At 44.1% G+C, this 13,555-nt stretch overlaps 1 protein-coding gene across 1 annotated transcript in view; it reads left to right on the forward strand.

The window, feature by feature from the left end:
* Positions 1–1,751: 1,751 nt before the first annotated feature.
* The window catches only part of TXNRD3 (thioredoxin reductase 3), a 44,430-nt gene continuing 32,626 nt past the window's right edge, over positions 1,752–13,555 (forward strand). The window contains exons 1-3 of the mRNA XM_038770734.1: positions 1,752–2,199; positions 6,903–6,963; positions 11,718–11,827. Of these exons, the coding sequence (XP_038626662.1) occupies positions 1,804–2,199; positions 6,903–6,963; positions 11,718–11,827 (567 nt within the window). The 5' untranslated portion in view covers positions 1,752–1,803. The remainder of the gene's footprint in view (positions 2,200–6,902; positions 6,964–11,717; positions 11,828–13,555) is intronic.

The raw sequence follows: 13,555 nt of genomic DNA on the forward strand, positions 1-13,555 counted from the left end.
ACTATGTGACAACCATTGTTATCATCACTAGGGTAAATACAGTACAAGCAGATTGGACATAGTCACTTGCCTCACCCAGGGCTCACACTCCAAGGGGAAGGGAGAATTTGTATCTTATCCCCATTTTACAGATGGGGAAGCTGAGACACAGAGAAGTTAAGTGACTTACCTCAAGGTCACCCAATAGTCAAGTGGCAGAGCAGTGTGTAGAACCCAAGTTCTCTGACTCCCAGGCTTGTCATCTCTCCACTAGGTCTGCTTCTCCTTGTGGGCAAGGTACACGTCATGTGGTTCTGTTGTAGCTTCTTGAGTGTTTAGGTGAAGTGCATTGCACTTGGTAGGTGCTCAATAAATACCATCGTAATGGTAAATGGTAAATACCATCGTTACCATAACTGCTAGCAGGCCCTAGTGGGGCCTTTCAAATGCTGTGGGGGGCGGTGGGGGGGGGGGGGAAACGCCTGCTAGACTGCAAGCTGGTTGTGGGCAGGGAATGTGTCTACATCCTCCTCTCCCAAGCGCTTCGGACAGTGCTCTGCACATAGTAAGCACTCAAAAAATACGATTGACTGATTGATAGGGAAGCAGCGTGGCTCAGTGGCAAGATCCCGGGCTTGGGAGTCAGAGGTCGTGGGTTCTAATCCCGCGCCGCCACTTGTCAGCTGTATGGCCTTGGGCAAGTCACTTCACTTCCTCTGTGCTTCAGTTACCTCATCTGGAAAATGGGGATTAAGACTGTGAGCCCCACGTGGGACAACCCTATGACCTTGTATCTACCGCAGCGCTTAGAACAGTGCTTGGCGCATAGTAAGTGCTTACCCAATACCTTCATTATTATTATTATTGCTTGCTATGTCGTCAAGCGTGGAGAGGATTGCGGAACGGCCCTGTCCCATCTTAACCACTTGTCTGCTGTGTGACCTTGGGCAAGTCATTCTGTGCCTCAGTTCCCTCATCTGTAAAGCGAGGCTTAAGACAGGGAGCCCCGTGCAGGACGGGGACTGTGCCCAACCTGATGACCTTGTATCATCATCATCATCATCATCAATCGTATTTATTGAGCAATTACTATGTGCAGAGCACTGTACTAAGCGCTTGGGAAGTACATGGCAACATATAGAGACAGTCCCTACCCAACAGTGGGCTCACAGTCTAAAAGGGGGACTGTATCGACCCCAGCGCTTAGTAATAATAATAACAATAATGATGGTATTTGTTAAGCGCTTAGTACAGTGCTCTGCACACAGTAAGCGCTCAATAAATACGATTGATGATTTGTTAAGCGCTTACTATGTGCAAAGCACTGTTCTTAGCGCTGGGGAGGGGGGCTACAAAGTGATCAGGTTGTCCCTCGTGGGGCTCACAGTGTTAGTCCCCGTTTCACAGACGAGGAAACTGAGGCCCAGAGACGTGAAGTGACTCGCCCCAAGTCACACAGCTGAGGGGCGGGATTAGAACCCACGACCCAAGCCCGGGTTCTTGCCACGCTGCTTCTCAGTACACTGTCCTTCGTACAGGGCCTGGCGCTTCATAAATACCACAGGGCTGGTCAGGAGCCAAGCTCTCACTTAGACGGGGTAAATGGGTCGTGGCTTACCACTGAGTCACTCCCTTGGGTTTGGAGCGAGTAGGGCAGGGCCCCAGGGGCGGCCGGATGGTTTCTCCCTAAACCCTCCCATTCCCGGTTGGGCGGGGGCAGCGGCGGCCGGCAACCGGGCGGCAGAGGAAGGGGGAGAGCCAGGCCCAGCAGGTCCGAGCGCCGGCCGCCAACGGCCGCGGCGGGACCCGGGCGCGCGCCTCCACATGAAAGACCGCGTGAACGACAGCCCGCCGCCTCGCGCCTCTAGGAGAGGGCGAGGGCGGGGGCGGGGGAAGGGGAGCGCGCGCGGCCGGAGCTGCGCCGAGAGCCCCCCGAGCACGCGCAGAAGCTCGCACCGCCGGGCGGCCGCCGCCGTCCCCGCCATCTGCGAGGACGGCCGCCGCAACCTGGACAGGGCCCGCCTCGCGCCCAGCGCCGCCGCCGCCCCCCCTCAACAGCTGCCCGCTCTCTCCCTGGCCTCCGTCGTCATGCCGCCGCCGCCCGGCAGCAGCGGCGGCCCCTCGGAGCAGCGGGACGCCGTGAAGCGGCGGATTCGGAGTCTCATCGAAACCCACCGGGTGATGATCTTCAGCAAGAGCTACTGCCCGTACAGCACCAAGGTGAGGGCCGCCTGGTGAGAAAGGGCGGCTCCTTCCTGCCTCGCCCCAACCGTCTACAGAGGGAGCGGGCACCGTGCCACCTTCCCGCTCCACCTTCCGGTGAAGGCCTGAGGAGAACAGGCACCTCCCTCCCCTCCTCCACGCTTTCCCCCTGAGCGGTAGGGCCCAGACCTTAAGGTAGTCACCGGGGCGAGGCTCGGAGACTGGCGATCGCCAAGCCCTATCGGGCCCGTAGTGGTCGCGGTTGTTGGGGGAAGGGACAGTGCTGCGCCACCCACCCGGCCCGAGGACCGGGCCAACATTTTCAACCCCCCAACCCCGGGTAAATTTTCCACTTTCCCCAACCGCCGAATGCCCTCTCTTACCCCGGCTTGCCTTAGTAGCCGATTCGCTCGCCTCTTTTGTTATATCAGAGCCATCCAACGTGGCGACATGGGTTCGATACCAATAGCAAGGCATTTGATCACTTTTCTGGCATCAGGGCCGTTATCAAATGCACGGTAATCGGTTGCGGTAAGCCCACCCTGCCCTCACAGAATTTGGGTGTCGATTTTAGGGGTGAAGACTTTCTGGTACCATTTCCTCCGAGGGAGTGGAGGCAAGTATACTTCGAGTTTGGAGGGCCCCCAGGATCGCGGCCCCATTTGCCCTACTCAACGGGCCCTAAAGCCTCTGCTCATCCTTTAAGTTCTGTGATGCCAGTAGGAAAACAAACCGGGAAACTTCAGTTTTTTATCTATTTTTTTTCTGGGAGGCCGATTTGGAGTTGAGCAGTAGTAGCCTTCCACAGGACCTGGCTCGTAAATGTTTGAAAATCACTGACTCAGGATTCTCAAGTTGTGGCAAAGTGCTGTGCAAAGGTGGAGGGAATACTCGTGGTGCTCCTAAGAAGTTCTTACTGCGGGCAGAATTATTTGCAGTGGAGCTAAGACATTTATTAACTCCTGGGTCACAAAAGATCTTTGAAATCCTCGTCAGCCATCCTAACATTTCCAGTATATAATGTCAATCTTAGTTATTGTGCTCTTCAAAAAAAAATGCTGCCCTTCTTTCCTTACTCTGTATTTATAATTCCTAAGTGTAGGTTTCCCTTTTTAAAGGTGGTTTATTTTGCGTTTTCCAGATTAATTTTGCAACACGTTAGAAAACTGAAATTAGGATTTAGTTTATTTACCAAAGTAAATTGAAAAATATACATGTGAAGTAGGAAGTGAATGAATACTCTCTCTAGAATATTTTGTTCAAAGTATATTTTTTTTACCTCTCCATTCTCCTTGAATTTACCTCCTCCCCCCAACAATCCCGTATTGTTTATTTCTTGAAATTTAGGCAAAAGTAAGGTCTTGACTCACTGTAACATTGTGTCCATGGAGGCAATGAAGCAGATGTTGGGTAATTAGGTATGGCTCTCATGCTTATGTAGTAGCAGTTGAAAAAAGATGCTGTCTTTAGGAATGATACATCTACAGTTTGAACTGAAACTTCATCCACGAGATGTTTACCCATGCCTATACCTGCATGCCATTATCATAGCTAATTGAGAATTGGCCGTATGAATATTCTTATGCATAGGCACTCAATCCAGTGATAAAACTATTATAGTAAAGACAGAAACGAGTATGAAAATGGTTAAAAAAGCTGATACAAAATTGAGGTGATCTCTTTAATCACCATTATTTCTTCCAGGTCCCCACTTCTCATCTCTTTCACGCAATGTGTATGATCTTGGGGGAAAAAGATGGTTTGAAGTTATAAAATTTGCTGGCTTGGTCTATTTAGTTGAGTCACGATTAGGAAGTGTTTGGGGAAATTCCAGAAAGACTGTTGTAATAAGGTTTGTCCCAATTTAAGGAGGCCATCCCTGAAAATCCTGCACGGGAACAAACTTGACACACATAGGCCTCAACCGAGGGCACAGTAAAGTGGCTCAGGCTTGGGCCAAAGAGGCCTGGGTTGCATCTCCCCTTCCCCCCTCCTCCCCATCCTTGTCGGTCCTCTTCTGTTTTAGAGGAAGGGAAGAACTGTGTCCCTGGCAAGCACTGCAGCGTGCAAATTGGTGGAAATTGGTATGAGCCCTTTTAGGGAGACTTTTTCCAAGTGCAGAGGGACACATTACCTGCACAGCCTAGGGTCCATGTACAGTAGCCCATAGAAAGAGCACACTCAGTCAAGAGACCTGGGGTCTAGTCCCAGTTATGTCTGCTGGGGCTATGCCATCAGGGTTGCCAGACCAGGCTGAGAGCCCCACTAGGGCACTGGTGAAGATTTCCATCCCTTGCAGGGCTCTCGTCTAAGTGATTCAGAAAGCTTTATTCCCACAGGTATAGAGCTGTTTTTGCAAAGGTTGATTTCATGCCGTCAGATGACTATCTGCTTTTTCTTAGCAGACTCAGTCTGCCATTAAATCGAGCACCTTTTGGACATCCTTTTACACAGATTTGTTTTCTCCCCCTCTCTAATAGATTGTACAGTCTTAAGGGTTTCAGATGTAATTTAACCAGCCCAGGTCATCAGTCTATTAATATGGCTTCTTCCCCGTTCCTGCAGCCTAGGTTCTGTCTTTTTCTCTTCTCCTCATCATATGTCTTTCACCCTTTTTTTTAACAGTATTTGTTAAGCGTTTACTATGTGTCAATCACCCTTCTATATGCTGGGGTAGGTACAGGTTAATTAGGCCAGACACAGTCCCTGTCTCTCACGGGGTTCACAGTCTATGGAAGGAGAGCAGGTATTTAATCCCCATTTTGCAGTTGAGAAAACTGAGGCGCAGAGAAGTTAAGTGACTTGCACAGGGTCACACAGCAGGCAAGTGGCAGAGCTGGGATTAAAATGCAGATCCTCTGACTCCTAGGCCATGCTCTTTCCATTAGGCCACACTGCCTTTCATCAGTCTCCCTTCTCTTTAATTCTTTCCTCTGGTTCCAGCCCCCGTTCCTGAACCAGCATTGATCCAACCTTCAGTGATGGGATCAAGTAGGGGGTCAGGTGGCTTTCAGTGTCCACTTATTTTCCCTGATAGATATTTCACTTTAAGTCAGGCAGGCTTTAGCCCGTGAATTTGCAAAATGGCTGTTTACTCCTATTCTGTTTCTTATCTTTTAGGTAATTTCCTGTTCATGACAAAACCTTTCCACAGCCCTATAATTAGTCCGTTTTGTTTTTTTAAAAGCCTTTGGAATGGAACCTTGACAAAGGCCTTTTGAAAATCTTAAAGTATTATGTCAATAGTATTTATTGAGTGCTTACTGTGTGCAGAGCACTGTACTGAGTGCTTGGGAACAGTGCAGTGCAACAGAGTTGGTAGACATGATCCCTGTCCCCGAGGAATCCCAGAGGAATTTACAGACGGTGGCCATTGGTTCTCCATTCACATGCTTGTTGACCCTTCAGAGAACTCCAACAGATTAATGAGGCATGATTTCCTCTTTCAGAAACCATATTGTCTTTCTCCCAATGGGTTCTGTTTTCCTCAGTGCTCATTTATCCTAAACTTAAAAAGTATACCAGTTTGCCAAGCATGGAAGTGAAATTTTCAGTTCTGTTTCCCCTCCCTATTTACCAGGCTCCATAGTGACTTCTGGGAGCAGAATAATTAGGGGAAAATTGCCCTAGGACCAGAAGAACATTTCATCCTCAATAGTATTTATTGAGCACTTACTGTGTGCAGAGCACTGTACTAAGCACTTAGGAGAGTACAACACAACAGAGTTATCGTAGAACATATCTGGCTAGTTTTTCATCATTCATTGATTTTTTTTATTATCTATACCAGTGCTCCTCTCCATTGGCGCAGTTTATTGTAATCCAGTAGTTCCCAAATTTTTGACTGATAGTACCCTAACTCACTTAATCGGTATTATTTGAGTGCTTACTCTGTGCAGAGCACTGAACTAGCATTTGGGAGCATACAATAGAGTTAGTAGATATGATCCCTGCCCTTAAGGGCTTACAATCTAGCTTTCAATCAAAAGCACTTTGTTCTCATGGTACCACTCTTCCCACAATTAAATTAGATAGGTCTATTAGGCTAAATATCAGGAGATTTTTAAATAAACATTTTAAAGGTCAGATTTATTTAAACAAACGTGGAAACATATTTTCTGTAAACTTGCAAAACTAAATTTTGTAAGGAAGAAATAAAAGTTCAAAACCACTGATGATAGTAAAAAAACCACCCTTACCTTTTGTTGTTTTAGTGTGACATGGGATTGAGGAGATTTTCAGATATGTTTTTAATTTCCTAAAATGAAAGGGAGGCAGACTGTAGCCAATTAAAGAAATGACAGTGTATGGCTAAGACTGGCATCATTTTACTAATCTCACCATTACAATAGCAGCTCCAGAGTGAAGTCCTGTGATTATTGGCATCTAATAAAAAAAACAAACACATAGTTGTCCTAACTCAAAAAACTGACATTCTCTTGTCAATCCCCTAAACTTTTAATAGTTGATCTTTCTCTGGGCATTCTTTTCGAGAACTACTGCTAGACCATGAAAGGCAGTCCTTATAGGGAACCTTCCTATTTCTAACCTCTTTTCCCCACTACCCAATTACCTTGTTGCATGCCGATAAAAGTTGTGTTTTAAAGGTATATTACAAACTCCTGATAGGACTTTTGTTGCGATGGTACAATTTTATAACAGCTCATTTAAAAACATTTGAAAATGAAAGTGAAGCATTTTCTTGCACATTCTTGTTACAGGTGAAAGAGCTCTTTCATTCCTTGAAAGTCGAATATAATATTTTGGAACTCGATCAAATTGGTAAGTAAAAAGCCCAGTTCTTGATTTTTTGCTATGCAATAAATACACTGTTCAAATTCATTTTTTTTTGTTGTAGAGTTCAGTTTTGGAGTAAGTCTAATTTAAGGATGTTTTTCCTTCCCCCACCTAAATGTTGAAACATATACCCCTCTTGTACCAGGTTTTGTACTAGATGATTTTGGTCAGATCTCTGTCTTAAGGAATTTTCAGTAAAGTTCATAGGATGCAAATCTGAATCTGAAAAGTAGGGCAGTTTGAAAATATCAAACAGTTTTACGTAATTTCTACAATACAGAAGCCAGGTCCAGGAAAAAAAAAAAAGATGCGGGTGGAGAATTCTCCATACCCCAAGCTTAAAAAAAAAAACATTTTCTAAGGGAGTTTACTTAGCAGTTGTGTGTGTCCATGTGAGGAATGTATTTGGTAGAGATAACTGTGTTACTAATGGTGCTCGATAAGTGCTTACCATGAATCAAGCACTGTACTAAGCTCTGGGGGAGATACGAGATAATCAGGTTGGACAAAGTCCCTGTCTCACATGGGGCTCACAGTCCAAGCTTTCTATCGAAAATATCATTTTGGCCATGTGTCTCCATGGGCCCCAACCGCCAGTCTAGAAACAAAAATTCCAGAGCTGTGTAGAAGAAACTTTAGGCATGCAGAGTCCTAGTCTCCCTTCCAGCCTCCAGAACCCTGATTTAAATATAGATTTCTGATTGACAGAAAGCACTTGAGGCTTTTATTGCTTCTAACCCCAAATACCCCTTTTCAGCCCTCCCTCCAGCTCCCCACCTCAGGAAACCCTAAAGTAGAGGGCCTCCGGCATCTCTGGGTAGTAGCTACCAATCATGCAGATTTCTGGGTCCATAGGTACAACTTTTCCTTATGGGCATAGTGATGAAAAGAGGGTAGGGGCTTCAGGCTGGGGATGGAGACTGGGAGGGAATTTGCTTCAGGGAGCCACTGGGCCAGAGCCACCATTTTGAGTCTTTTTTAGCCATGGTTGGAAACTCTGAGATCTTATCGGCATGAGTGAGACTGGGTGTCCAGCTCAAACAGCCATGAGGCCGATTGCCCCCATCACCTCTGTGGAATTGTCACTTATGCCTGGATCAGTCAAGGGGCCCAAAGAAGCAATCCCAAGGCAGGACTACCCTCTCTCCAATCTAGTGTTTATTAGCCCTTCCATGCCAAATTCTGACCACAAAAATACGTATTTTATCAGATTAAAATGAAACTGCTTACAGATCTCACCCACTTCTTAACTTTGTCCCTCCCTACATTAAACTGCTTTGCAGTGGTCATGTGGGCCTGTTCAGTTTGTAGCAGTTACCCTTGGTATTGCCCTGTGATTTAAGGTTGTAATAGAAAGATGATTATCTCAACCTCAGTTATTTGAATCATTTGTTATCAGAACCAAGGATAATTTGAATTATAGAGTTGGGAGGGGAGAAAAGTTCAGAAAATTAAACACACACACACACACTCACATACTCTCTCTCTCTCTCTCTCTCTCTCTCTCTCTCTCTCTCTCTCTCACTCACTCTCACTCTCACTCACACTCACTCACTCTGAACAGGTACTTGTCCAAGACAGCCAAATTTAATTCCTCTCAGTTATCTGAACTCTGAAAGATCTGCTCGTTGTGGACAGGGAATGTGTCTGTTGCTGTATTATACTCTTCCAAGCACTTAGTACAGTGCTTTGCACACAGTAAGCACTCAATAAATACGAATGAATGAATGAGTTAAGTATCCATGTCTATGTGCCAGTTTTTTTTCTAAACCATGACTAGAGGTTTCAATACTTTTGCAACAGTAACTGAGAAAAGAGAATTACTGGTAAAATCAAGTCCATTACTTTGAAGAGCATATAACTGCATCTCTTTGGAATTGCATGGGGCAAAATTCTTGTAAACAGTTTTGGTACACATCATCTCATGTGCCTTACATCCTTCAGAATAAGGGAGATTCAAATTCAGTGAATATTAACTTTCCACTCTGGTTTTGCTAAAGGGTTCTTTGTATATTTGTATTGCCTTAATCCAAGAGTTTGCGTCAAACCACATTTGAAAACTCAATTTTTGAGTTGCTATAACTTTTAAAGAAATAGATACATTTGAAACTTAGTTTTTTCACCAATCTATTTTTTTAGTAGATGTACTATGGTGTATTTTTGTGATCAGGAGGGGAGAGAGTATCCTCTGGAACATTAATGACTGCGTCTCTAATTTTAGCCATTCACCCAGAATAGGGGAGCATTCTTAATTCAGGATTTGTGAAAATGCTAAATTTAGGGCTAGAATGGCTAGATTGAGTAAAAAAAAAGAATATAGGCAAAACATATCCTTCTGTCATCATCCCTTTTATGTATTTAACAAGTTGGGAATATGACTTCATTTAAGTGCCCGTACTTGATTTTTTGATCCATCGTCGTCACTGACTAATTGCATTCTGAATGTTTTGCAAAATCTTTATATTCATTTAAATGTATGGAGCTAGTGAAAGCAAGCCTCTTGACAAGAACAGAATGTTCCTTGGAGAAATTGCTGATGATTGACTATAATTAACAGAACATTGACTCAGCAATTCACACACTTTATAATCTGTGCTTGAATTGGGCTGCTTGATTTCAAAATACTGTGGTAAATCTGAGCCTGCATTTTGAATATCCTGAAAGAGGAAGTCAGGTGTTAAAGGTATGTATAAGGTCAGGTTTATACTAGCAAAGACAAAATTGAGACAATCATATGGGTAATCCAAACAAAAATTCTGAAATTTGGGTAATCGAGGCAAGAGTAGTGAAATTTTTTGACTAGATTTAAGACCCTCAGCCCAGTGATCATGTCTCTTACTTTATTTGTAACTCCTCATAGTACCCTATATCATATTGTGCCCATGATAAATATAATTGATCAACTGGATTATTTGGATAATTATTTGAGATTTTCACATCTGTGATAGCATAATTCTAGCCTTTATTTTGTGACTTTGGGATTAGCTGGACATGATGTGGTTTCAAAGGAAAGTTGGTATTCTGATACTCAAGGACCCACATCTGTATTGTACATCATTTCATTAAGAACTAGACAAATGCGTGTTAGTCTAGTTAGAAATTTTGTTCTAATTTTACAAAGTCTAGAGTTAAAACAGAAATTTCTCTCTGGCGATGTGAATAATACATTATCTAAAAGTGGAGTTTGGATCAACTAATGGGATGATTTGAAAGTGGGCTGAGGTGGAGTTGATCTGATGGTCTGATCTGGTGTGCCATATGCTTTTGGTAGCTACCTGTGTTGGTCGAAGTGCTCATTGATTGATAAGGGTATTTATTAAATACTTGCTTTATTATATTATTATTATAGTATTTAAGTGCTTATTATGTGTCAAGCACTGTTCTAAGTGCTGGGGTAAATACAAGGTAATCAAATTGGTCACAGTCCCTGTCCCACATGAGACTCACAGCCTAAGTAGGAGTACTGTATGCTATGCACTGTGCTTAGTGCTGGAGTAGATATAAGATAGGTAAGGCACAATCTCTGTCCCACAAAGGGCTCCCAGACTGAGGGAGAACAAATGACAAAATTGAGACACAAAGAGGTTAAGTCCAAGGTTATACAACAGGCAAATGGTGAAGTCAGAACTAGAACCCATATCTCTTCACTTCTAGTGTTGTGCTCTTTCCACTAGGCCACGTTGCCTCTCATGCCTTCTCATCAATTTGAGGTGTTAATTCAGAAAGCTGAATTCACTGGGAGTAGTGATGATTTAAAATGAATTTGCCAAAATCAAATTCAGATGAAACATGGATAACAAAGCTTTCATTTTATCCAGAGGCAACAAGAGCACCACCAAATTAACTGTGCAAAACTAGAAGTGAGTATTATCAGAGCAAGATTTGTCTTCTAAGACAGTTTCATTGCAGCAAGTTTATAAAGTGAGTTTTAGTTATCCCTAATCGTGAAAAATGGTTCTGTCAGACCTGCCTAGTCAGCCAGGGGTGGGGAAGGAGTTCAATCAGGGTTGTCTGAATTTGCCAGCAGTCTTTTTCCCTCATCATTTTAGTGGAGGTGAGGGAAAATAAAACTGTCTGGGATAAAAACACCTTCTCTGCCTCATGCGCCCCCCTCCCCCCGCTCCTCTGGTCAGCTAGGGGTAGCAGCCTTCAGATAGTTTTTGCATTTTTAAGGTATTTTAGTGTGACTTTGTTTTTATGAACTGTTTTTAATCAGCTGATTTTTATAAAGCAAAATAAGGAAAACCTTAATTTAGTATTAGCTGTACCTCAGTGGTTTGCTCTGAGGTGTGGTTCTGTGCTTTCATTTAGTCTTTAATAAAAGGTGATGTTTGATATAGCAAGTACTCAATATTACAAGAACTTTCCAAGCCATTTTGCCTTTTCATTCTATCAAGGCTTCCCCTGTATAACTTAAATAGATTCACAAGCAATTTTGTCTTCAAAGTGCTCATCGTCCAGTCATACCATCTGACAAACCATATTTTAATTGCATTGAGGTAAGGTATATTAAAGATTTGAATTCACATTGCTTCTCTAGGAAAAATGTAAAATTGAAAGCAGTTTCTCATTTATACCTCTGCTTATAGCTCAGGACTGGGAAATATTGGGCTTCGGCCTTGGAAAAGTAAAGGAACGATTGTTCTACAGTGTAAGATTGTGTTTAAAATGCACTTGAATTCATTTTAAAAAAACCTGGAGGATTCTTGAAATGAAGGTTTAACACTTGGATTTTCTAGGTGAAGGAGCCTACATTCAAGATGTATTATTGGAAATAACTAACCAGAAGACTGTGCCCAATATATTTGTGAATAAAACCCATATAGGTGGATGTGATAAAACCATTCAGGTAAATGATTTTGCTTTTAGGGATGCATTGTTCAATTCAAGTATTATTAAGTGTCATGTTTGCTTACCAGATGCCTTCATGTGGGGAACACATTCCACTCTTTCAGCCTCTGAGACAAGAAATATGGTATACTCCTTATTTTTCACAGGTGAATTATCCACCTGGGCTTGGGATCTTCTCGTCTAGATTGTAAGCTCCTTGTGGGCAGTGAGTGTGTCTATCAATTCTGTTGTATCATACTTTCCCAAGCACTTAGTACAGTGCTCTGCTCACAGAACAATGATACCATTGATGATATTTATCAAGTAGCTACTGTGAGCAGAGCAGTGTAATAATAATAATGGTGGTACTTTTTTTAAGCACTTACTCTCTGCCAAGCACAGTACCAAGCGATGGGGTAGATGGGAGATAATCAATGGACCCACTCCTTGTCCCTCATCCAGCTCACAGTGAAAGCAGGAGGGAGACCAGGCAATGAATCCCCATTTTACAGATGAGGAAACTGAAACACAGAGAAGTTAAGTGACTTGCCCAAGGTCACCCAGCAGGCAGGTAGCAGACCCAGGATTAGAACCTAGGTCCTCTGACTCCCAGGCCTGTGCTTAGTGGTAACTAAGCCATCCTGCTTCCACCTCTACTAGTGCTCAGGAGGATACACTAGATTTAGTAGATCCGATCCCTGCCCTTGAGGAGTTTACTGTCTTGTAGGGGAGATGCCCTGAAGTAAATAACAGGAGGAAGGTGGCCAAGGGGATGTGCCAGATATGAACATAAGTGCTATGGAAGATTGTGAGTAAACAAGTGCGTGGGTGGCATAGAAGTGCTGAAGTGGCAGTTGGGAGGGAAATCATCTGGTGGGGGTGTGTGTGGTTGTGTAATTGGGGAAGGCCTCCTGGAAGAGGTGTGATTTCAGAAAGGTTGTGGTGTGTCAGATTTGAAGGGGAAGGAAATTCCAGGCAGGGAGAAGGGTGTGAGCAAGAGATCAGCAGAGGGAGAGTTGAGAATAAGACATAGTAATCAGGTTAGCATGAGAGAAATAGAGATCACAAACTAGGGTGCAGGGGGAAAAGAGAGAAGATTAATAAGTGAGAGAGCTGGTCAAGTACCTTAAAGCCAGTGGTCAGGAGTTTCTGCTTGATATGGGGAAGAATGCGTAGCTTTTTTGAAGAGCAAGGAGAGATGTGTGCAGAATGATGCTTTAGAAAAATGATGCGGGCATTCATTCATTCGATAGTATTGAGTGCTTACTGTGCAGAGCACTGTACTAAGCGCTTGGGAAGTACAAGTTGGCAACATATAGAGACGGTCCCTACCCAACAGTGTGCTCACAGTCTAGAAGGGGGAGACAGACAACAAAACATATTAACAAAACAAAATAAATAGAATAAATATGTACAAGTAAAATAGAGTAATAAATAGGTACAAACATATACACATATACAGGTGCTGTGGGGAGGGGAAGGAGGTAAGGCGGGGGGGGATGGGGAGGGGGAGGAGGGGGCTCAGTCTGGGAAGGCCTCCTGGAGGAGTTGAGCTCTCAGTAGGGCTTTGAAGGGAGGAAGAGAGCTAGCTTGGCGGATGTGTGGAGGGAGGGCACTCCAGGCCAGGGGGAGGACGTAGGCCGGGGGTCAAAGGCGGAACAGGCGAGAAGGAGGCACAGTGAGGAGGTTAGCGGCAGAGGAGTGGAGGGTGCGGGCTGGGCTGTAGAAGGAAAGAAGGGAGGTGAGG

The sequence above is a fragment of the Tachyglossus aculeatus genome, chromosome X2 (assembly GCF_015852505.1).
Source record: "Tachyglossus aculeatus isolate mTacAcu1 chromosome X2, mTacAcu1.pri, whole genome shotgun sequence".
NCBI lineage: Eukaryota > Metazoa > Chordata > Mammalia > Monotremata > Tachyglossidae > Tachyglossus > Tachyglossus aculeatus.